Here is a 24,530-nt window from a genome sequence, read left to right on the forward strand (position 1 = left end):
AAACCTTGAAGTGTAGTGTCGCATCATTCTACTTTTAACCAACATTTTGTTGGCTTCAAAGCACTTTTGAGATCATTGAACAATGTTTGAGAGATGAGCGATATTGTCGTGCCAGAATCAATTAGTGCATGACAAGTTAAGCATTCCTCCAGGACTGTTTCCAGGTATGGCCGTTTAGAATTGCGTTTAGTGGACATATTCTCACAGGGGAGTTTACAAATATATATTTTATATCATCCGCAATGGCGTGATGTACCATTTCTGTTCAAGGTGAAGGCAGATCAACTTTTTTGATTTTGAGTGGGCTTGGCTTTAGCAAAGCTTTTGACCTTTTTCTTCACAACCTGTGTATCAGAGTCTATAGACAAAGCCTGTTGGCTTGTTTAATGATCGAGTGGACCCTGGATAGGGTCTCAAGTGAGAGCGGGAGATATTCTATTTTTTTACGTCCTCGCTAACGGTTTTAATTCCTGCTGACCTGGTGTCCGGCAATTCCCCGTCTAGTCCTTGTGACTTATCATTTACCCTTTTCTCAAATGTTTCTCACTTTAGTTCTTCACATAGCGGAACTTCTAGGGAACATTGGTCTACATTTTGATTGTCCTTTAATAACCCTTTGTTACCCTTGTGTTCTGACACTTTGTGTTTGTTTGGGTGCAAGAACGTAGTGAACAGGTCGATTGTAGTGGTAGGCGTTTCGATGGCGACGTACTTGACAGTTATTTCAACCTCGGTGGTTATTGGATTCGTGGTTTCGTGGTACAAACCGTTGTTGTGTGTCATCTCTCAACGCTCTAATACCTGATAATGCACCCTCTAACTGGAGTGAGTGTTCCTGGTCAAACTTCAAAACCGAGTGGTCAGGGATCTTAGTGTGGTGAGCTTTTGATACCTCAAAAGCTGTGCTTACTAGCTCTCTGAGTTGTAAGATAGGCAAGCTAACATGGGCTGTTGGGCCCTAGTAGGTAATGAAGGTAGGATACTTGTTCGACAGAAACATTTGTTTGATTGGTAACAGCTCTTCCATTGCAGTTTCACTGAGTAGGCCAAAGTAAGCTAAATGAAGCCTATAATAGTAAGCCTGTGGGTGTTCATTCCGAGCTTGTTTGACAGTGTAAGCCAGTGATCTATCGTGTTTGCGAGAAGCAGAACCACTGAATTTTCATTTCAAAGCTGTGGCAAGTTTATCGTAGTCATTAAACACGTGCTGCTATTGTAGACGAATGAACCTCATCATGTGTCTATTTGACGTTTGCTTCAACAAGTAAACCCTGTCAGAACCCGTAGCTTTCGGGTAGCCAACCAATGCATCCTCTGTCAGCTAGGAACTTCTCAGTATTGTTTGGCTGACCTGGAACGGGGTCAAAGGTGGGGAAATTCTTGACGAGTTTGTCAAGGCGTTCTACACCAAGCAGATGGAGAGGGTTGGCTTCATCCTGTGGGGAAATTGGGTCCGAAAGGCCAAGAGGAGAAGCCAAGCTTTGCCTTTGCTGATGAAGAGGTGCCATATTACTCAGTGCCAAATGGCCAAGAGGAGAAGACTGAGGGACACATGAGGGAGGCAAAGTCTGAAACCTTCTATCATCTTCACTCCTTTGAGTACCGGGCTCCAGTTGCTTGGTTGGGTAGTCACGCTGTAGTGTGTGACCGTTCTGGAATTCTACCAGATTGTAACTAAGAGTGGTATTCTGTCGTTGTTGTCTTCTTTGTTGGAATACTTGATCATCCTGTAGTGTTCATCAGAGTCTCTGGTTAACTTTCCCAGAAGTCACAATGTCTTTTGTGGTTGTAGGTGGTTAGATTGGTTACTTCAGAGTACCATTCGGAAATGTTCTCATAGAATAAATGCTTCTGCGGTTGTCGGTATTCTCGTTCTAGACTTATGTAATTTCTAGCTGCAGACTATGTAAGGGTTGCGGAACTGGTGGCAGTGAAGTCAGACGCAGGAGAGCAGAAATAGGTAATAGCCGGAGCAGTCTAATATCAAATCCAACGGCAAATAAAAAAGAACCTATAGCATTGTTCCTTACCCACATCTCTGGGGACCAAATATATATCCAAAACTACACACTGCCATCTATTTATGTAAATGAATTTCACATCAAGTTCCAAATCTTAGAGGCATAGTTTACTATTATACAACTAAGATGTTAATGTTTCCTCACAATTAAAGTAGTCTTACGGGCCAGGAAAAACTGTAATTCATGGTTCAGTTTTCTTTAAACAGCCACCACAACCTAACAATCAAATCAAGCCTAATTGTATTTGTCACATGGTTCATAAGCAACAGGAAAGAAAATAAAGATAAGATAAATACACAATAAGTAATGATATCTTGGTTATATACACGGACTAACAGTACCGATTTGATGTTCAGCCGAACAAGGTAATTGAGGTAGATACAGTGGGGAAAAAGGTATTTAGTCAGCCACCAATTGTGCAAGTTCTCCCACTTAAAAAGATGAGAGAGGCCTGTAATTTTCATCATAGGTACACTATGACAGACAAAATGAGAAAAAGAAATCCAGAAAATCACATTGTAGGATTTTTTACGAATTTATTTGCAAATTATGGTGGAAAATATGTATTTGGTCCATAACAAAAGTTTATCTCAATACTTTGTTATATACCCTTTGTTGGCAATGACAGAGGTTAAACGTTTTCTGTAAATCTTCACAAGGTTTTCACACACTGTTGCTGGTATTTTGTCCCATTCCTCCATGCAGATCTCCTGTAGAACAGTGATGTTTTGGGGCTGTTGCTGGGCAACACAGACTTTCAACTCCTTCCAAAGATTTTCTATGGGGTTGAGATCTGGAGACTGGCTAGGCCACTCCAGGACCTTGAAATGCTTCTTACGAAGCCACTCCTTCGTTGCCCGGGCGGTGTGTTTGGGATCATTGTCATGCTGAAAGACCCAGCCACGTTTCATCTTCAATGCCCTTGCTGGTGGAAGGAGGTTTTCACTCAAAATCTCACGATACATGGACCCATTCATTCTTTCCTTTACACGGATCAGTCGTCCTGGTCCCTTTGCAGAAAAACAGCCCCAAAGCATGATGTTTCCACCCCCATGCTTCACAGTAGTTATGGTGTTCTTTGGATGCAACTCAGCATTCTTTGTCCTCCAAACACGATGAGTTGAGTTTTTACCAAAAGGTTATATTTTGGTTTCATCTGACCATATGACATTCTCCCAATCTTCTTCTGGATCATCCAAATGCTCTCTAGCAAACTTCAGATGGGCCTGGACATGTACTGGCTTAAGCAGGGGGACACGTCTGGCACTGCAGGATTTGAGTCCCTGGCGGCGTAGTGTGTTACTGATGGTAGGCTTTGTTACTTTGGTCCCAGCTCTCTGCAGGTCATTCACTAGGTCCCCCCCGTGTGATTCTGGGATTTTTGCTCACCGTTCTTGTGATCATTTTGACCCCACGGGGTGAGATCTTGCGTGGAGCCCCAGATCGAGGGAGATTATCAGTGGTCTTGTATGTCTTCCATTTCCTAATAATTGCTCCCACAGTTGATTTCTTCAAACCAAGCTGCTTACCTATTGGAGATTCAGTCTTCCCAGCCTGGTGCACGTCTACAATTTTGTTTCTGGTGTCCTTCGACAACTCTTTGGTCTTGGCCATAGTGGAGTTTGGAGTGTGACTATTTGAGGTTGTGGACAGGTGTCTTTTATACTGATAACAAGTTCAAACAGGTGCCATTAATATAGGTAACGAGTGGAGGACAGAAGAGCCTCTTAAATAAGAAGTTACAGGTCTGTGAGAGCCAGAAATCTTGTTTGTTTGTAGGTGAGCAAATATGTATTTTTCACCATAATTTGCAAATAAATTCATTAAAAATCCTACAATGTGATTTTCTGGATTTCTTTCCCTCATTTTGTCTGTCATAGTTGAGGTGTATCTATGATGAAAATTACAGGCCTCTCTCATCTTTTTAAGTGGGAGAACTTGTACAATTGGTGGCTGACTAAATACTTTTTTGCCCCACTGTATGTACATATAACTAGGAGTAAAGTGACAGATAGTCAACAGTAGCAGCAGCATATGTCACGAGTCAAAAATGTTGGTGCAAAAAGTAACTTGGCAAGTCAGTTAGGAACAAATTGATATTTTACAATGACGGGCTACCCCGGCCAAACCTTTCCCTCACCCAGACGACGCTGGGCCAATTGTACGCCGCCCTATGGGGACTCCCGATCACGGCCATTTATGCTAAAACCGAGCTCAAACTCGGGAACCTATTTGGTTATAGTCCGGGTAACTATTTGGTGAACTATTTTGCAGTCTTATTGCTTGTGGGTAGAAACTGTTCAGGGTCTTATTTGTTCCAGACTTGGTGCATCGGTACCGCTTGCCATGCAGTAGCAGTCTATGACTTGGGTGGCTGGAGTCTTTGACAATTATTTGGGCCTTCCTCTGACACCGCCTGGTATAGAGGTCCTCGATGGCAGGGAGCTTGGCCCCTGTGATATACTGGGCCATACACACTACCCTCTGTAGCGCCTTTGGATGGCAAGTAGTTGCCATACCAAGCAGTGATCAACCTGTCAAGATGCTCTCAATGGTGCAGCTGTAAAACTTTTTGAGGATCTGAGGGCTCTTGACAAATCTGTTCAGCCTCCTGAGGGGAAAGAAGGTATTGTTGTGCCCTCTTCACAACTATGTTGGTAAGTGTGGACCATGATAGATCCTTAGTGATGTGGACACTGAGGAACTTGAAGCTCTCGACCCGCTCCACTACAGCCCCGTCGATGTGAATGGGGGCGTGCTCGGCCTTCTGTTCCCTGTAGTCCACAATCAGCTCCTTTTTCTTACTGCTGTTGAGAGAGAGGTTGTTGTCCTGGCACCACACTGCCAGGTCTCTGACCTCCTCCCTATAGGCTGTCTCGTAGTCTGTGATAAGGCCTACCACTGTTGTGTAATCGGCAAACTTAATGTTGTTGGAGCCGTGCGCGGCCACACAGTCGTGGGTGAACAGGGAGTACAGGTGGGTACTAAGCATGCACCCCTGAGGACCCCCATGTTGAGTGTCAGCGTGGCGGATGTGTTGATGCCTACGCTTACCACCTGGGGGCGGCCCATCAGGAAGTCAAGGATCCAGTTGCAGGATCCCATGTCTTGGGGAGAAACAAAATTGCACTGTACTGGTCTTTTCATGACACTGAGTGGAAGTGGATGTTTCCCCTTAAGTCCTCGCCTTTACTACAAACAAATGGCCTTTCATCCCAAACATCAGGCAGGGAGAGTTGGTCTGAGCCTTTGAATTTTACAGATTATGTTTGGTGTGTTTTGTGCCTAAGGAATGTTTGACAGACACCCCCACTTCTACACCCCACCCTTGTCTCACACATTCACTCACTCACTCACTCACACACTCTCTCTCTCTCTCTCTCTCTCTCTCTCTCTCTCTCTCTCTCTCTCTCTCTCTCTCTCTCTCTCTCTCTCACACACACACACACACACACACACACACACACACACACACACACAGGTAATTGGTTGTCTCAGAGTCAATTAATGGATCCCATGGATACATTCAATAAGGTAAACTAGGACATTAGAAATAATATACTAAAATGGTGTATCTGACTTCTCTCAATTGTTTTATATGATGACATGAACATATATGCTTGTCAGTCACACTTAAATAGCATAACCCAATTTAAACCGAAAAAAGTGACATTATGTTGGAAACTTCCCTAATTACAAAAAAACACGTGATCACATTGACAGAGACTTGCATGCGCTCTGATTGTGTCCTTCCGCTGCCAACAAAAGAACTAGCCGACTACAAAAAACGTAAATTGACAATACACTGACTACAATATAAAACTTATGCAAATAAATAGCTATTCTGAGAATCAACAATTATTTATTTGATAGGAAGAAAGTGTTTTTGATTTCGCTCTAGAACTATATATTTGCGGCGGTAGGATATTTATTTTAAAAACCTAGCCTGCTCTACATTTTCTTCCTCCGTTGGAAGCCATGATGGAAGCTTGAGAATTCAGTTGGAGAGAAACGCGAAAAGATGATCCCCAGGATATAGCTATCTGTCAGACGAATCTGTGCTCATATTTGATCCCTGTATAGACAATATAAATGCACGGTGGAGCCTGTCACTTTTTCCGGTGTAGTTTAGCAAATAATTCACGACGATGTTGATTCGCTAGGAGGTTTTTTGATTAAAAAAAAGGGGGTAACGTTAGCTAGCTAGCTAGTTAGTTACTATACTGTAGCTTGCTAACGTTAGCTACGAGTGGATACTGTTGCTGTCCTTTTCGAGAGTAACATTATTCTTCAAATTCGAGCGCCGGAGAGTTTTCTCTCCTCGCTGTCCGGTCAATCACGGCGGCTACTGTAGATCAAGAGGTTCGGACCGTCTCTTATACCATACGGTTAGGCGGGAGGAGAATTGTATGTATTTTTCAGGGGGGATTTGAAAACAAATTCCAGGATTGGGAAAGTTGGGCCTGCGTGGAGGAGCAGAGCAAGGCCCGTCTTTATGATCCAGAGAAGACATTCTAGTTAGCAAGTTAATCCTACTCACAACGACTATCACTGCTAGCTTTGCTAGCTTGTCATTGCGAGAAAGGAGCTACAAAATCAAAAGCGCAAAGGGCGAGCGAGAGGCAAATCAAGCGAAAGCAACGATACTTTTTCATAAATAGACTCCTGTCACTAAGTTAGCTACAATGGCTGCGAAGATAAAATTAATGGTCAGCCGGAACAAAAGGAGATACCAAGAGGATGGGTTCGACTTGGATTTAACGTGTATCCTTTTCTTAAATAACAAACGTTAGTTTATCATACAGTAAACTAGTCACGTGAGTATGCATATTGTATCAATTCAATAGCGATGATTGCTTGCTAGCTAACGTTAGCTAGTTAAGGTAACTGGCTGTTTTTGATAAGCCGGAAAGCATGTTTGAAATATGGTGGATCTGTCAAATGAGCACGCAGAAATGTCTGAAGCAAGTATGTATGACATCCAGTAACTACCTAGCTCGTTGTCATTACCAGGTACAGTGCCTTCAAAGTATTCACAGTCCTCGACTTTTCAACATTTTGTTACAGCTTGAATTTAAAATGTATTGCATTGTGATTGTCACTGGCCTACACGAAAAATACCCCATGTCAAAGTGGAATTATGTTCACAAATTTAATAAAACATGAAAAGCTGAAGTGTCTTTGAGTCAAGTATTCAACCCCGTTTGTTATGGCAAGCCTAAGTTCAGGAGTAAACGTTTGCTTATAAGTCACATAAGTTGTAAGGACTCCCTCTGTGTGCACATTTTTTTTATGACAACCTCGTTGTACCCCACATACAATTAATTATCTGTAAGTCACCCAGTGAATTTCAAAAAGATTCCACCAAAGAGGCCAGGGAGGTTTTACAATGCCTTGTGAAGAAGGACATCTATTGGTAGATGGGTACAAATAAAGAAAATGTTAAATATTCCAAAAATGTGGCAAAGAAATGAACTATGTCCTGAATACAAAGTGTTACGTTTGGGGCGAACAACACATTAGCACAGGCAAAATCTTAGGAAAACCTGGTTGTCTGCTTCCCAACAGACACCGGGAGACAAATTCACCTTTCAGCAGAACAATAACCTAAAACGCAAGGCCAACTGTATGTAAGAGTTGCTTACCAATACAACGTTGAATATTCCTGAGTGGCCTAGTTAGTTTTGATGTAAATCGGCTTAAATCTTTAGCAAGACTTGAAAGTGGCTGTCTTGCAATGATCAACAACCAACTTGACAGAGCTTGAAGAATTTTTAAACGAATGTGCAAATATTGTACAATCCAGGTGTGCAAAGCTCTTAGAAACGTACCCAGAAAGACAACTATAATCGCTGTCAAAGGCGATACTAACATGTATTGAGTGGGTGTGAATAGTTATGTAAATTAGATTTCTGTATTTTATTTTCAATTTGTATGCAAACATTTCTAAAAACATGTTTTCACTTTGTCATTATAGGAAATTGTGTAATGAAAAAATACATTTGATACATTTTGAATTTGGGCTGTAACACAGCAAAATGTGGAATAAGTCAAGGAGTATAAATACTTTCTGAAGGCACTGTTGTGTTACGAGTAACATTAGCCAACACATTATTTTACCAATTTAGCTTGCTAGCTAGGTTCAGGTTAGCAGCCAGTCATTATTACTCAACTTTGTTGGCTACAAATTGTCAATATAGGCATGATTACTTGAAAGTACTACTTAAGTAGTTTTTGGGATATCTGTACTTTACTATTTATATTTTTTGACAACTTTTACCTCAGTACATTCCTAAAGAAAATAATATCCTTTTTACTCCATACATTTTCCCTGACACCCAAAAGTACTTCTTACATTTTGAATGGCTAGCAGGACAGGAAAATAGTACAATTCATTCACTTTATCAAGAGAACATCCCTGGTCATCCCTATTGCCTCTGATCTGGCAGACTCACTAAACACTGCTTATTTTGTAAATTATGTCTAGGTGTTGGAGTGTGCCCCTTGTAATCCCTAAATTAAAAAACAAGAATTGTGCCATCTAGTTTGTTTAATATAGGGAATTTGAAATAATTTATACTTTACTTTCAATACTTAAGTATATTTTAGTAATTACATTTGCTTTTGAGACTTAAGTATATTTAAAATCAAATACTTTTAGACTTTTACTCAAGTAAGTATTTCACTGGGTTACTTTTACTTGAGTAAAAGTAATGATATCTTTGATAGAAAATTACTCGAGTATGACAATTGGGTACCTTTTCCACCACTGATGTTAGCCAACCTTCCGTAATGTAAACTAACATTTGGTTTGCTTGCTACAGTAAAACTTGACTTATTTGACAGTGCAGGGAAGCTGGTTGGCTGCTGTAACAATGTTTTCTTCTCTTAGATGAAATATAGATGACATGAGGCATAATTCTAGCTACCTAGCAAACTACCTAACCTATTGGCCAGCTAATCAACCACAAACTTGGTTTGCGAACACAGAGACTGCATTTACATAAGCTGCCCAATTCTGATCTTTTACCCAATTATGGACAATATATCTGAATTTGGCTGCTTGTGTAAACGCAGCCTGACAGTTCTGGGATGTTGGCCCAAAGGCCAATGTATCACAGATTTAATCATTGGACATGTTGGGAAGCAATCGATTTGAATGTTTAAGACGGTGCAATGCACCTTTCGAAAAGCACTGTTAACCAGATTGAGAAACTAAATATTTTCTCATGAATTTGGCAATCATGCAGCATGTGCTGCTAGCTAGCTGTCAAACGTGATCTAAATTAGGTTCCCTTAGGGTATAGGGAACATATCTGGCAACCTTGGATAGAAAACATTTGAAAATGTGCTACTGCCGAAAGAGCCTCAATTCTGTTCATGTTATCTTTATGCAAATTATTAATTCAATATGCCAATTTTCAATGTCTAGCTTTTCAATGAATCACTATATACTTTTTACAAATAACATTCACACTGACGCACCACTTCCTGAAAATTCTTAAATTGAGAAGATCTAATGCTAATAAAGTCCAAATGGAATCTGCATGATTGGATATTGTAAATTTATTGAGGTTACCTTCAGAACATCCTCATGTATTCTGTCAAGTGACATATGTGATCTAGGCCTATACTGATTTTGTTAACCCATAATATGCTGGTGGTGAGAATGGTAGTCCCTTGCTGCAGCACATCTCATACCTGGCCCTGATATTGAAGACAAGTTTAAGGGAGTGCACTGTATGGGTTTGGAGGAGAGATAGTGGGAAGAGTGGACACAGGGATTGTGTTAATTGTATAGTTTTCTCTGACATGGATTATGTGCACAATGTTTATTTGGAGCAGTTTTTTGTGCACTTTGCAAAAAATCTAGGGACTCTAATGGCCTGTATAGTCCTTTTTTATCTATGGTGTGGTAGGATGGTGTTCACCCTAATGGCAATACCTTTGACGGTTTAGTGAGGCATTTGTTCAGTTACTTGTGGGCCTGAGCAAATCAAAACGACTTGTCCCACAGTCTGTTTGAATCCACTGGTTATGCAGGCTATACAGTATTATAATGTGGAGACCATATTGATGTAAGTTGCGGCACAGGTTAAGGGGGTTTTGCTTTACTTTTCTATCTTGTTTTAAAATTGATACTTACATGCGACTAATAGGAAAACTGGTCACTGTCTGAGCATTAAGCTTACCCCTCATTCAAAGTGTCAAATGCCACTATTCTGTTTTGAATGGACACCACTCACTGGAGAAAGGCATTTATCTCAATTCAACTCAGTTTATTCCCTGCACCCATTCAGTAGAAGAAACCACAGATGAATGGATAACAGGCTGATCGTGTAAAGATGCTGTTATTGAGATATTGATATCAGATTTGTCTGTTTCTGTGGGGTTTTCTGCTTGTGAGATAGATGCGAGGGAGCGAGAGGGGTGTGTCATTCAACCCCAGTAATTCCTCTGTTGATGAGCAACAGCCAGTCAGTGTGAGTCCCCTCTCTGCTGATCTAAATTCAGGCACTTGTGGACGCAAACCTTTTTTATCGGATTTGGCATGGTGTCTTAAAACAATATGAGCTCTTTGCAGTTATGTAATGCAGTATGGGTGGACATTTCGGTTAACCAGTCAAACTGTAGAAAAAATAACATCCAAACAGGAAAATGACGTGACCAGCAGAAAATACTATGCATGCATACAAGGAACTGACATATTTCATTACGAGCTTAATGAACATTTTCAACAATAGCAAGCCCTCCGTTTTACAGTCAAAAGGCTATTATTGAACGTTCAACAGCTGTAGTGAAGCAGGTAATAATATTTTATTTTTAATACATTTACCAAAATGCAATTTGCGTGAACACCATTCTAAGCAACGCACCTAATGCGAGCGGTTCCATTTGTGACGTAGATGAACGTCTCCATTGGAAACTTAGAAAGAGGGAGAATCTAGTAGCAACAACTAGGATGGGTTGCTAATATGACTATGATTGTGCCTTTGGCTTCTGGACAATGAAAGAAAGTTATGAAAACCAATAGAACAGGATAGAAAGGCTGCTTAATGGCATGAGGAAGTATTTATAAAATAATTGCATCCATGTTTCTATGGTTGGATTTTGGCTAGGCTAATTTGAAGCAAGGTAAGACATTCTACATTATTTAAAGTGAAGTAAAATGTTCAGGTTTCAAGCAATGATACTGCCTTAATATCACATTGCAATGTGGTGGGTGACGAGCTGATAGCCTGCCTACCGTTGACTATAGCCTATACATGCGAATAGGAGGCGCACTTGAATTGAGAGTTGAGATTGAGATATATAAATAGTAGCTATTTTTAATTGTGGCCATCAAAACTGTTTTTAACACACCATTGCATTTAGAATTATTTGTTGCACAATGACTGGGTTTATTTATAAAAGCATATTTAATTCCAATAGCAGCTTTTTTAAAGGGTCTGCTCTCGTGTTGTCTGACAGGTGATTGGCCATTCCGCTCCTCAAACTAGGCTCTGTATGCTGGGCATGTTTGATAAATAATTTATCCTTTTATTTAACTAGGCAAGTCAGTTAAGAGCAAATTCTTATTACAATGACGGCCGAACCCGGATGACGCTGGGCCAATTGTGCGCCGCCCTATGGGACTCCCAATCACATCCGGATGTGATAAAGCCTGGATAATAAATGAGATGCATGACGACTAACAGAAATACACACGTGCCAATTTAATTCCACTAAATTATGCAAATTAACATAGAGACCGATAAGCATGACTGGTCAAATGTGTTTTCGACAGCTAACCGTTTAACAGTTAACCGTTTATATCCCTATAATGCAGTATCAGGGTTCTGGGAATAATCCTTATAATAGAGCACCAGTGATCTTGTATCAGCAATGCTGCCTGAGTCCCCATCCCCAACCAACCACCTGCCCTCTTCCCCACATTCTCTCCTCTACTCTTATCCACCCTTCCCATATCATTCGTTCTCTGCCTGCTCCTCTCATTTTCTCTTTTCAACTCTCTCCCCCTCTACTCTCTTTTTTCTGTTGCCCAGCCGTGGAGTTAGCTAGAGCACAGAGCTGTGGCAGGACAGCTGAAAACGCCAGAGAGAAAAGGCGTTCCTGAAATGTCCGGTTTTTAGAGGAGCTTCCGTCGGGGGTCCTGTATGTGCGTTTCCTCCCAGCTGCAGAATTCCGAGCCCCCCGTGCCCTGGGCTGTAGCTCCCCTAGGAGCTCTGGAGCTTTTTAAAAACACTTAAAATAGTCTGAGTGGAATGATTTTGCCAGTAGGACCAAAGGCAGAGGTGGAGGTTGTAGCCCATTATGTGGTATAGAACGGCCTGGATTTGGTTCCTAATTAGGTCTTTGAGGCATTAATGGAAATGATTATGTTCCTCTATGTAATAGACAGGCTCATATGCTGAAGGCCACAGGCAAGTAGCTTGGCATTATGCAAATACTATAATAAAATCTCTGCTGTGTTTTATTGAATTAATGCAATGCATTGTGTTCCTCTTGAATTTTAATGCCATAGCTGGAATTTGGTAGATACTACGCCTATCTGACATAGGGCATCATATTCTTGCTAGTTTCATTCAAATTTTGGTCAAGTTACATTGGATCTTGACAAATGTGTTCATCACATCCACAGATACTGCCATTGTACTGTGTGTTTGTGTGCATGCAGAAATTAGAGGCAGTTCAAGGTTCAAGGGAGTCAAGTCTTCACCTTTCTTCACCAGAGTCACCAGAGTCGTCAGTGGTGTGTCAAATCTTGGAGACGAGTTTTAAAATGATTTGCTCCAAAATAACTTCTGCTAGTAAAAAACAGACATTATATTAGAGCTGTTTGCCATTCTATTTCTGACACGGTGACACAGGAAACGTACAAAAGGGTGACCTTTCGTCAGTGGTTAAAGTGCAAAATCCCACGGCTTATGTAGGCAGACAGGCTTCAGAATGTCAGTTACAGGTAGGAGTTGAGATGATGTGCAATCAATTCAATAATGTTTTGAGAAATTGCATTAAAGTTGATATGGACATGATCACACATAATATGGTTGACATTTGTCCTCCAGAGACAGAAATTAGTTTAGTAGTTTAAAGTATCTTTCAAAAAACCGCAGATGCACTAGAAAATGTTCAATATGCAGCTGAAAGTAACAGCTTCATTTTGCACTTAATGAGTGTGTGGGTTTAGCAAAATGGTTGGTCAATAGAAACGTTTTTGCAATCATCTTAAGTCATACACAGTGCCATTGATATGGTATTATTCAAGATATTTTGATGTGCAGCCTAAACTAGTGATTGTAATGAATTTTGGGGTTACAATTAGCCTGTTGCTATATTTTACTCTAAAAATAGGGATCCAGAATTGCTATGTCTTTAGTTCAATAAATTTGCATACGTATTTTGTGTGGCTATCACAAATAGCTACAAATAGGCTAATTCCTTTAGGGCTAATTTGCCAACTGAGGAAGTGGAAACTCCAAATGCATTAGCTAGGTTGAGGAATATAATATGTTGCTAGTAAGCCATGTAATTGGTTAATGTAACAGCAAATGTAATAACTTTGTAGCATTCCCAATGATGTCTAGGCCTATGTAATCACTGTAAATGGCAGATGCGTGCTCCCCCGTTCCGCATATCTCAAAGCCCATAGCCTACCAGATACTTTTGTTTAAAAAACGGCACTCAGACAGTCAATATTGAGAGTTGAGAAATAAATGTAATACAGAAAGCTGAGAACCTCTTCTCTCCAACAGTCACAACAGTAGTTGCTTTTGGAGAATAACAAATATTTTGTAAAGGTTGCTATTACAACTCATTTTTCTCAGCCACTCCTCTCCCACTAGCCTACTCAGAGCCTGCAGGAAAAATGGGCACAGGCAAGCACTTTCATGCACTTTAGGCCAGGGTTTCCAAAACTCTGTCCTGGGACCCCCTTGGGTGCACATTTTGGTTTTTGCCCAAGCACTTCACAGCTGATTCAAATAGTCAACTCATCAATCTTTGATTATTTGAATCTGCTATGTAGTGCTTGGGCAAAAACAAAACTCCCCATGAACCCCATAACCAATTGTCATTTATCCCAACAAGATACTTTTCTTGTCCGTCAAGGCAGGGTCCTCATTACTCTTACATTTGATCTGTTAAATATTCCATGTGATTCGGCTGGGGCTGCAGGAAAATTAAGCCCAACATCTGCGACGATCTCAATATAACTAGGGCTCTATAAATACATGCAGGTCAAGCTGTGTAAATTCTCCTAGTGCACCCACATGTGGGCCCCGCTTGATTAGGAGTGCTCCGGTCCTCTCGGCCTCTCTCGCCCTCACACAGCCAACACCATCTGTTATTCTACTGATCACAACCCTTCTGCCCAGCACTATACTTTCCCTTTCTGTTCATTACTGCACAATGACACCCACATGGTGATACAAACGTCATGATGATCTTTCCTCAGACCTTTTGTGATAGGATTACGTTGTAAGCTAGAGGTTTTGGTATTGTATGAGCTATACAGTGCATTCCAAAAGTATTCAGACCCTTTGACTTTTCCGACATTTTGTTACAGCCTTATTCTCAAATGGATTACATTTTTTTCCCCCTCATCAATCTACACACAATACCCCATAATGACAAAGCAAAAACAGGCTTTTATATTTTTTGGGATCAAATTTATAATAAAAAAATAAATAAACATAAGTAAACTGAAATATTACATTTACATAAGTATTAAGATCATTTACTTTGTTGAAGCACCTTTGGCAGCAATTACTGCTGCACAGTTATTTTCAGGTCTCTCCAGAGATGTTCGATCGGGTTCAAGTCCAGGCCACTCAGGGACATTCAGAAACTTGTCATGAAGCCACTCCTGCCTTGTCTTGGCTGTGTGCTTAGGGTTGTTGTCCTGATGGAAAGTGAACCTTTGCCCCAGTCTGAGGTCCTGAGCGCTCTGGAGCAGGATTTCATCAAGGATCTTTCTGTACTTTGCTCGGTTCATCTATCCCTCGATCCTGACTAGTCTCCCTGCCGCTGATAAACACCCCCACACCATTTTTGTTATTTTTTATTTAACTAGGCAAGTCAGTTAAGAACAAATTCTTATTTACAATGACGGCCTACCACAGCCAAACCCGGACATCGCTGGGCCAATTGTGCGCTGCCCTATGGGACTACCAATCACGGCCGGATGTGATGCAGCCTGGATTCGAACCAGGGACTGCAGTGACGCCTCTTGCACTGCGATGCAGTGCTGCAGAAATGGTTTGGTACTCTTCCCTAGATCTGTGCCTTAACACAATCTTGTCTCTGAGCTCTACGGACATTTCCTTCGACTTCATGGCTTGGTTTTTGCACTGAGATGCACCGTCAACTGTGGGACCTTATATAGACAGATCTGATCCTGTCCAAATCATGTCCAATCAATTGAATTTACCACATGTGGACTCCAATCAAGTTGTAGAAACAGCCCAAGGATTATGAATGGAAACAAGATGCACCTGAGCTCAATTTCGAGTTTCATAGCAAAGGGTCTAAATGCTTATGTAAATAAAGTATCTGTTTTTTATTTGTAATACATTTGCAAAAATGTCTAAACCAGTTTTTGCTTTGTCATTATGGGGTACTGTGTGTAGATTGATGAGGGGGAAAAAATAGTTAATACATTTCATAATAAGGCTGTAACATAAAAAAATGTTGAAAGCAGAAAGGTGTCTGAAAACTTTCCAAATGCACTGTATATAGGATTTTCTTCTATCTGTGTGTCCTTGACCCAATGGTGACCACAGATATCTATCCAAACATCATTGCTATGGGCTTTCCTGCAGAGCGACTCGAAGGAGTGTACAGAAACAATATAGACGAGGTTGTACGGTGAGTAACAGCCACCCATGACCTCAACTGGTGAGGACTGTGATATTAATGCATGTGGAATGTGGTTTGTGACCAACATTAGACAAAACAATCCAAGTTGATAAAGTATCCTGAGGTGTTTTACATTCTCATTAGATGCATTATGTTGTCAATTTCTGTAGTTGCGGAATGTTTTGAATGTAACTATCTTTTGCCTCAACAGGTTTCTTGACTCGAAACATAAAAACCATTATAAGATTTACAATCTGTAAGTATACCGCTAAACACTTAAATGCTGATATCAATGTTTTGTTTACAAATGAATTGCTCCTTCATGACTGCTGACTTAATATCCTTCCTATTTCAGTTGTGCAGAACGACACTACGATGCTGCCAAATTTAACTGCAGAGGTACGCCGTCACAAACAAAATGTTTTTAGAGCTAGGTTGCTTAAAGGAAACTTACTCTTTATATTTCTCTCTCACTCTCCACCCGCCAGTTGCACAATACCCCTTTGAAGACCACAACCCGCCTCAGCTAGAGCTCATCAAGCCGTTCTGTGAAGACCTCGACCAGTGGCTGAGCGAGGATGACAATCATGTGGCGGCCATCCACTGCAAGGCAGGGAAAGGCCGCACCGGGGTGATGATCTGCGCCTACCTCCTGCACCGTGGCAAGTTCCAGGACGCCCAGGAGGCACTCGACTTCTACGGGGAAGTGCGGACAAGGGACAAGAAGGTCAGTGACAGTGACTTGCCAGGGGTGGTGACTAGTGATGGGCCTTTTACATAATTTAACTATTCAAATAATATGCCATTTTATTATTTGTTCGAATATCCGGATAGTGATTTATCAAATGCACATGGCAGAGAACTGAGGACAGGCTGTTTTTTTTTCTCTGCTTATTTTTTGGCTGAAAGCAACAGTGAAAGAGAAGTCCAATTTTTGCCATGATAGAACTGATTCTGTCACAGAAAGGTTTTCTGATTAATGTTTTACATTCATCTGGGTCAGTTATTGTGGGAACTCTGTTAAGTGTGCGCCTGTAGTTGTTATTCAAAGTGGGGGAAATAGCAAACCAATGTCAATTCATTTTTTTGGGTCAAAATTGCCTAAAAAAATGAACACAAGTAAACGAATAATAACGTCCGTTCGGATATTCAATTAACCGTGCCCATCCCTAGTGGACACTAGACGCTAGTACTCGGTGTGAGAATTTTTAATAAACGCAGACTAGGCCTAGATCGTCTGTTTTGTCATAGACCTGCCGTGATTAAATTTTTACATTGACATTTTAGTCATTTAGCAGACACTCTTATCCAGAGCGATTTACAGTAGTGAGTGCAAACATTTTCATACTTTTTTGTACTTGCAAGCACCATGCGCTACCAACTGAGCCACACAGGATTTCAAAGACATATTTTTCACAATCTGTATATCCTATTCTTTGCGGTAATTATTAAATTGAGGTCATTCCCTATCATTGACTGTTTTTGTTGTCTTTCCTTTTCAGGGAGTGACGATCCCAAGCCAACGGCGCTACGTGTACTACTATAGCCACCTGCTGAAAAACAAGCTGGACTACAAGCCTGTGGCTCTCCTCTTCCACAAAATGGTGTTTGAGACGCTACCAATGTTCAGTGGAGGCACCTGCAGTGAGTCACTCATGTTTAACTTGAACTCCGACTCAGGGTGTAGGCATGTAGCTCTTTAAATGGTGTGTATACGGCCACCCACGGTAGTAGAGAATGGTGCAGGTCAACTTGTGTAGTGAGAGCATAGAGTCATATTATGTACTTTACAGTGAAGCCAACAAAGCTCTTGATCAGTTGCTTGTACTCTTTAAGAAAGATGGCTAGATATTGATGAGAAAGAGAGCATGGATGACACTATTCTCAGCTGCGTTCAGCTAGGCTGGCTTCTACCTGCTTTATCCAAATTGTGACATGTTTTGCTCTGCAGTTCAGAGGAGGAATTCAGTACGTGTAAATAACAAGTCACCAATGACCTCTTACAGATAGCAAATATAATAACTGCGTTTATTGTTGTCCAGGGATTTTCAGAAAGACAAAGACTTCAACTCCTAGCTCAAGTAGACATTTTCACCGATGATCTTTAATCAAGAGATGTAGTGATCTATGTTTTTCATCTAATAGAATGTGAATGACTATGCATGTACATCTAATGCATGTAATTTGCTTGGCTGAACTTTTCTGTGAAACAATGATTTTAATATCTTTACATTTTGGTCATATGAAATATGGATTTCTGGTTTAATGTGCCTGAGTCACAGATTATCTTCTTGTTTTTTCTCTATATTTCCCTGTTGCACAAAAATGCACCCTTTTCCTCCTTGGATTATCTGTGATGCTCTAACCTAGCATCTGAATGTGCTCAACTGCTCTAAACTAACCCTTCTCTTTCCCTCTTAACACTCCCTAGAGAGGGCCCTATTCTGAGTTTGACGTTCTCTATTTGTAAAGACCTAGATAGAAAACATAATGTTTCTTGTTCGCACTCATTTTAAATTATTGGCTAAATACTGAGGTGTATTGTAGTGATGTGCAGATCAGCTGTTTGTTCACCCCCCCCCCCAAATCTGAGGCCTGCACTCGACCCTAACCCGTAAATATTGAAAATGCGCTGTGCCATCTGACAATTTTTTGAAGAGGTCTTTTTAGATGGGTCCATGTTTTGTCTTATAATTTCGGACATTTTGTTAGGCTATTTGTCAACTTGTCTATAAATAGATACATGCAGCTTCTCTTCTGTCATTACTTGTTTCCCTTAGACTAAATAAACCCTTTTTCAACAAAATGTCATAAATCGATAGAATGAATGATTCAATCCAGTTGGCATCGGTAAAGTTTGCTTTCTGTTTCCTCTTTCATCTCTGCTTCTCTACAACAATGTTTAGGTACTGGGGAGAAAATGCAATAACTAAAAAATAATAATAATAAGATAATGACATTGGTTTGACTGGTTTTAAGGAAATTTAAATCTGTTAAAATTACCCAACAATTTGTGGTTGAAATACTATCAGCTTTTATGATGCTGATAAAGACAGCACATATACAGATGGTCGTGTCCATTCTCTCATAAATCAATCCTATTTCTCCACTCCTGTTAATATTATATCAGGCTATGAGCGAGGTTATAGAGCTACAGTGTATAACCTCCTGGTCCCTAAACATCTTTCCAGATTTCAGTTAGGCTACTATTCCATTTAACCCATCTGAACAGTACAGTTACCTTGATGTGCCATATTGATATCCCTGTCTTGTGACTGTCAAATGTATATAGAGGTTCACAATCATCACACACAACATAGCCGAACGGCACTGCTTATCATCCTCTCCTACCACTTCAGCAAATCTTTCCCAAACATTAGACTACTGTTCTTGCCGTCCGTTTAATTTATTTTCAACTCTCCATTTCACAGCTTTTCTCTTATTGAATTCAACTCTTAACATTATCCTTTTTTGCCTCAGTCGATTGACATGAAACTTTTCTGCCCAAGTTCCCAAAAGCATTTGGCAATTACATTGTTTGTCCCTAAAGCCTAGGCTTAGGCAATGCACTAGTTCCAGATTCAAAATAATGAATGAAAACCTCAATGTAGACTATGGATATAAATTGCACATTACATACATTTATGTATTTGTTATGCATTTTCTCTTTATTTAATCCTCCCGCCACCCACCTGCCCTTCATCCACACATATTTAATGACCCATAACCTACCCGCCCAAGCGGGTCCTGTGGGTTATGAGTCAACCCGCACATCACTAGTGTATTGGATGAGAAGTTCATTTGGAGAGAACTTTCCTTTTTCAATAGACTAGCATATAAGACTAGCTAGCATATAAGGCGGTTCTCATTGGTGAATACATTATCACACATTGTTAAGAATTAAATTGGCTAGATGCAGGTACTGCCATTGGGATTTATGGTGGTCAATTGAGATGTTCTTGGAATATCTACAGTCTGAAGTTCCCACATGTTCTTTTTCCTGTGAATTATTAATGTATTGCACCATGTATCCCAAGTCTTGTGGACTAGATTTAACTTGATATCTCCATTTGAAAGCATTGTTTTTAGATATGTGGCTGTGTATGTATGTATATAATTGATATCCTAGCATATATCTGTACTGTTAGAAGTGTTCTTGCTGTGTTCTGAAGGCCCAGCTTGCCAGCCCAGCCAGGCTGTGAGTTAATCTCCTTCTCTCTCTCTAAGGGGACAGTACCGTTAAAAACAGGAGCGAGCCGATCCCTCTGGGCTTCAAGAAAGTGAATTGGCATTGGGGTAAATGATCCTTTCATCCGTTTTGATGTCCTTCCCTCATATACTGTTCATTTGGCTCCAGTTCCCACAAGAACTAGAAAGGTAGAACTTATTCTAGTGAAGGCTAGAAGAAGGAGTTGTAGCATTAAAACATCATTGCAATGTGGAGGCATACAAAGACCAACCAACCACCCCCTTATGAGAGGTTTGAAACTCTCACAAATGTAAGGCTATTGTTATAGAAGAAAGCACAACAGTCATCAGAATGGGGTCCCATGTCTTTAGTTCTGGTTCTTTTTGGGTGCTATTTGTGGTCTGGTTATTTCCCCCTATTCTCCTTTGTGGTCTGGTTCTTTCCTTCTCTCCTCCTATATTGGAAAACACGGTTTTAGAGAACTCCCAACTAGGGGTTGCTTTTGTAACTGTCATGGCAGCAACTCCAAGACTACTAAGACTTGTATCCTGTCTTGTCTGGTTCTCTCTACCGGCATTACCCTTCATTGCAACCTCTCTCCATATCTCTGAAACACTCACCCCTTTTAGATCCTCAGTTTGTGGTGTATCAACTTAAAGTCAAGATCCACACATCCAACCCGGCTCACACGCGGAGGGAAGAAAAGCACATGTTATTTGAGTTTCCCCAGCCGCTGCCCGTCTGTGGAGACGTCAAAGTGGAGTTCTTTCACAAGCAAAACAAAATGATGAAGGTTGGTTAGTTCCGCCTGTCACATGAGTGTCTCTAATTTCCACCTGGGTTTCCTTGGCTTCAGCTGTTATGGGGTTTTCAATTGCTGCCCCATTGTAGTTATTGTCATAATTGCAGTGTCACTCCAATGTTTACCTGGTATTTTATCATAAAAGGTGTTTTATGTGAGTCCCTTATAGTATCATACATGATAGTCGTAATGACGTTAAACGGCACTCTGACGTTATAATTGGCTAGCTTACCTGGAAATGTATTGAATCATGTTACTATAAATAGCTGATTTTCACACTTACAGTGCCTTGCGAAAGTATTCGGCCCCCTTGAACTTTGCAACCTTTTGCCACATTCCAGGCTTCAAACATAAAGATATAAAACTGTATTTTTTTGTGAAGAATCAACAACCAGTGGGACACAATCATGAAGTGGAACGACATTTATTGGATATTTCAAACTTTTTTAACAAATCAAAAACTGAAAAATTGGGCGTGCAAAATTATTCAGCCCCTTTACTTTCAGTGCAGCAAACTCTCTCCAGAAGTTCAGTGAGGATCTCTGAATGATCCAATGTTGACCTAAATGACTAATGATGATAAATACAATCCACCTGTGTGTAATCAAGTCTCCGTATAAGTGCACCTGCACTGTGATAGTCTCAGAGGTCCGTTAAAAGCGCAGAGAGCATGATGAAGAACAAGGAACACACCAGGCAGGTCCGAGATACTGTTGTGAAGAAGTTTAAAGCCGGATTTGGATACAAAAATATTTCCCAAGCTTTAAACATCCCAAGGAGCACTGCAAGTGATAATATTGAAATGGAAGGCGTATCAGACCACTGCAAATCTACCAAGACCTGGCCGTCCCTCTAAACTTTCAGCTCATACAAGGAGAAGACTGATCAGAGATGCAGCCAAGAGGCCCATGATCACTCTGGATGAACTGCAGAGATCTACAGCTGAGGTGGGAGACTCTGTCCATAGGACAACAATTAGTCGTATATTGCACAAATCTGGCCTTTATGGAAGAGTGGCTTGAAGAAAACCAGTTCTTAAAGATATCCATAAAAAGTGTTGTTTAAAGTTTGCCACAAGCCACCTGGGAGACACACCAAACATGTGGAAGAAGGTGCACTGGTCAGATGAAACCAAAATTGAACTTTTTGGCATCAATGCAAAACGTTATGTTTGGCGTAAAAGCAACACAGATAATCACCCTGAACACACCATCCCCACTGTCAAACATGATGGTGGCAGCATCATGGTTTGGGCCTGCTTTTCTTCAGCAGGGACAGGGAAGATGGTTAAAATTGATGGGAAGATGGATGGAGCCAAATACAGGACCATTCTGGAAGAGAACCTGATGGAGTCTGCAAAAGACCTGAGACTGGGACGGAGATTTGTCTTCCAACAAGACAATGATCCAAAACATAAAGCAAAATCTACAATGGAATGGTTAAAAAATAAACATATCCAGGTGTTAGAATGGCCAAGTCAAAGTCCAGACCTGAATCCAATCGAGAATCTGTGGAAAGAACTGAAAACTGCTGTTCACAAATGCTCTCCATCCAACCTCACTGAGCTCGAGCTGTTTTGCAAGGAGGAATGGGAAAAAAATTCAGTCTCTCGATGTGCAAAACTGATAGAGACATACCCCAAGCAACTTACAGCTGTAATCGCAGCAAAAGGTGGCGCTACAAAGTATTAACTTAAGGGGGCTGAATAATTTTGCACGCCCAATTTTTCAGTTTTTGATTTGTTAAAAAAGTTTGAAATATCCAATAAATGTCGTTCCACTTCATGATTGTGTTGTTGATTCTTCACAAAAAATACAGTTTTATATCTTTATGTTTGAAGCCTGAAATGTGGCAAAAGGTCGCAAAGTTCAAGGGGGCCGAATACTTTCGCAAGGCACTGTATGTACTGTAAATGTGTAGCTTTTCTAAGCCGGCATTAGCGTGGTAACTATAACCACAATGATCGTCAGACATACTCCATTACAATTAGTCAGTACCTCTCCCTCTCCACTATCCAGGATAAGATGTTCCACTTCTGGGTTAACACCTTCTTCATCCCCGGGCCACCGGAGGAGAGCATGGAGAAGGTGGAGAACGGGTCAGTGGTGGTGAACGATGTGGACGGGGTTCAGAACCAGTCCACGATTGGCACCCCTCCCCAGGCCCCGCAGAGTGCCGAACGCAGGGACAGCGACAGGGACTACCTCATCCTCGCGCTCACCAAGAATGACCTGGACAAGGCCAACAAAGACAAAGCTAACCGCTACTTCTCACCTAATTTCAAGGTGAGCCATTTAAACTAATGGTTGTAATGGAATCTTTTATTTAACTAGGCAAGTCAGTTAACAACAAATTATTATTTACAATGATGACCTACCCCGGCCAAACCCTAACCCAGGAAACACTGGGCCAATTAATAATATGAGGAAGGTACTGCAAATCTGTTGTGTAAATCTCTCAATTGGTCTTTGCGCTATTAGAATCCTGATGAAATTGAAACATTGGTTTTCAATGACAGCAGTGCTGAGTTCTATTGTTTGACAAGGTTCCTTGTTCTGATATTATGGCTTCCCCTTTCTCTCCATGTCTCGCTCCTTTAGGTGAAGTTGTATTTCACGAAAACCGTGGAAGATTCTTCGAATTCCGAGGCGAGCACTTCGACATCTGTCACTCCGGACGTTAGTGACAACGAGCCAGACCATTATCGATATTCTGACACCACTGACTCTGATCCGGAAAACGAACCTTTTGATGAGGAGCAGCACACGCAGATCACAAAAGTGTGAACTCTTACTTTTTTTATAGGAACACGAAGAAAAAGATATGTACACCAGAGAAAAAAAAGGAGCAAACTTGAATATGAACTCAAAAGAAGAACCTTTGTTCCCCTGCTTCCCCCAAAACGGCAGCAGAGCATCATGTCAAATGCCAATTTTAAAAGAAAAAAATAATATTCTGACCAATATATTATTTTTAGGACTCTTTTCTTTGGCACGGCCATGTACCATGCGCGAGGTATTGACGTTGTTGGGGGAAGGTGCTGTAGCTGTAATGTTTATATATACACATACATACATACATATGTAAACAAACTTTTTTGTGTCATAGACAATGGAAAAGAGTAACAATCAGGAGGACTATGCTGCTCCTTCTCCTGTCGAAACCAAGGCCAGTGCTGCAGTCACTTTGTTTATTTTCCCGTCTTCTCTCCCTCCCTCTTCTCTTCTACCCCCTTCACCACACCTCTTCCCTCATCCTCCTTTACTGTGAATGCTTCTCGTGCTCTTTGCAAGCTGTCTCACACGACGATGACCTTTGGCCTTTGTGCTGTGGAAGCTGCATGCAGGCAGTGGGTTGGGGGCGGGGCTGGGTTATGAGTCTTTGATGTCTAAAGCGTTGCCATTCCTTTCCGTACTGTTTAAATTATGCAGAACAAGGCATCCCATGTAATTGTCTGTTTTTTTTTATCCTAAAATAATAAAAAATATAATACACAAAACAGCAGGGAGACAAGTGTTTGCAATGTCAACACTTTATATACATTTAAAGAACTGTGGCGGTATGCATGTATTGGAATTTAGCACCCATCCCTAATAAATGTATGCAATGTCATCCTTTCTTAGACACAAGCTTTTCAATGTCTTTTAAGATCTTGGGG

At 40.9% G+C, this 24,530-nt stretch overlaps 1 protein-coding gene across 2 annotated transcripts; it reads left to right on the forward strand.

The window, feature by feature from the left end:
* Nucleotides 1–5,844: 5,844 nt before the first annotated feature.
* Nucleotides 5,845–24,484, forward strand: LOC118369719 (phosphatidylinositol 3,4,5-trisphosphate 3-phosphatase and dual-specificity protein phosphatase PTEN-like). Of its 2 annotated transcripts, XM_035754353.2 has the most exons (10): nucleotides 5,850–6,785; nucleotides 15,806–15,890; nucleotides 16,093–16,137; nucleotides 16,237–16,280; nucleotides 16,370–16,608; nucleotides 17,384–17,525; nucleotides 20,109–20,177; nucleotides 20,700–20,863; nucleotides 22,891–23,157; nucleotides 23,473–24,484. In XM_035754353.2, the coding sequence occupies exons 1-10, from the start codon at nucleotides 6,707–6,709 to the stop codon at nucleotides 23,656–23,658; spliced, it is 1,320 nt and encodes a 439-aa protein (XP_035610246.1). In that variant the 5' UTR covers nucleotides 5,850–6,706; the 3' UTR covers nucleotides 23,659–24,484. The 2 variants fall into 2 exon arrangements, with proteins under 2 accessions (XP_035610247.1, XP_035610246.1); XM_035754354.2 differs by lacking the exon at nucleotides 20,109–20,177 and having other exon boundaries at nucleotides 5,845–6,785.
* Nucleotides 24,485–24,530: the final 46 nt, after the last annotated feature.

This window comes from Oncorhynchus keta, chromosome 36, assembly GCF_023373465.1.
Source record: "Oncorhynchus keta strain PuntledgeMale-10-30-2019 chromosome 36, Oket_V2, whole genome shotgun sequence".
Classification (NCBI taxonomy): domain Eukaryota; kingdom Metazoa; phylum Chordata; class Actinopteri; order Salmoniformes; family Salmonidae; genus Oncorhynchus; species Oncorhynchus keta.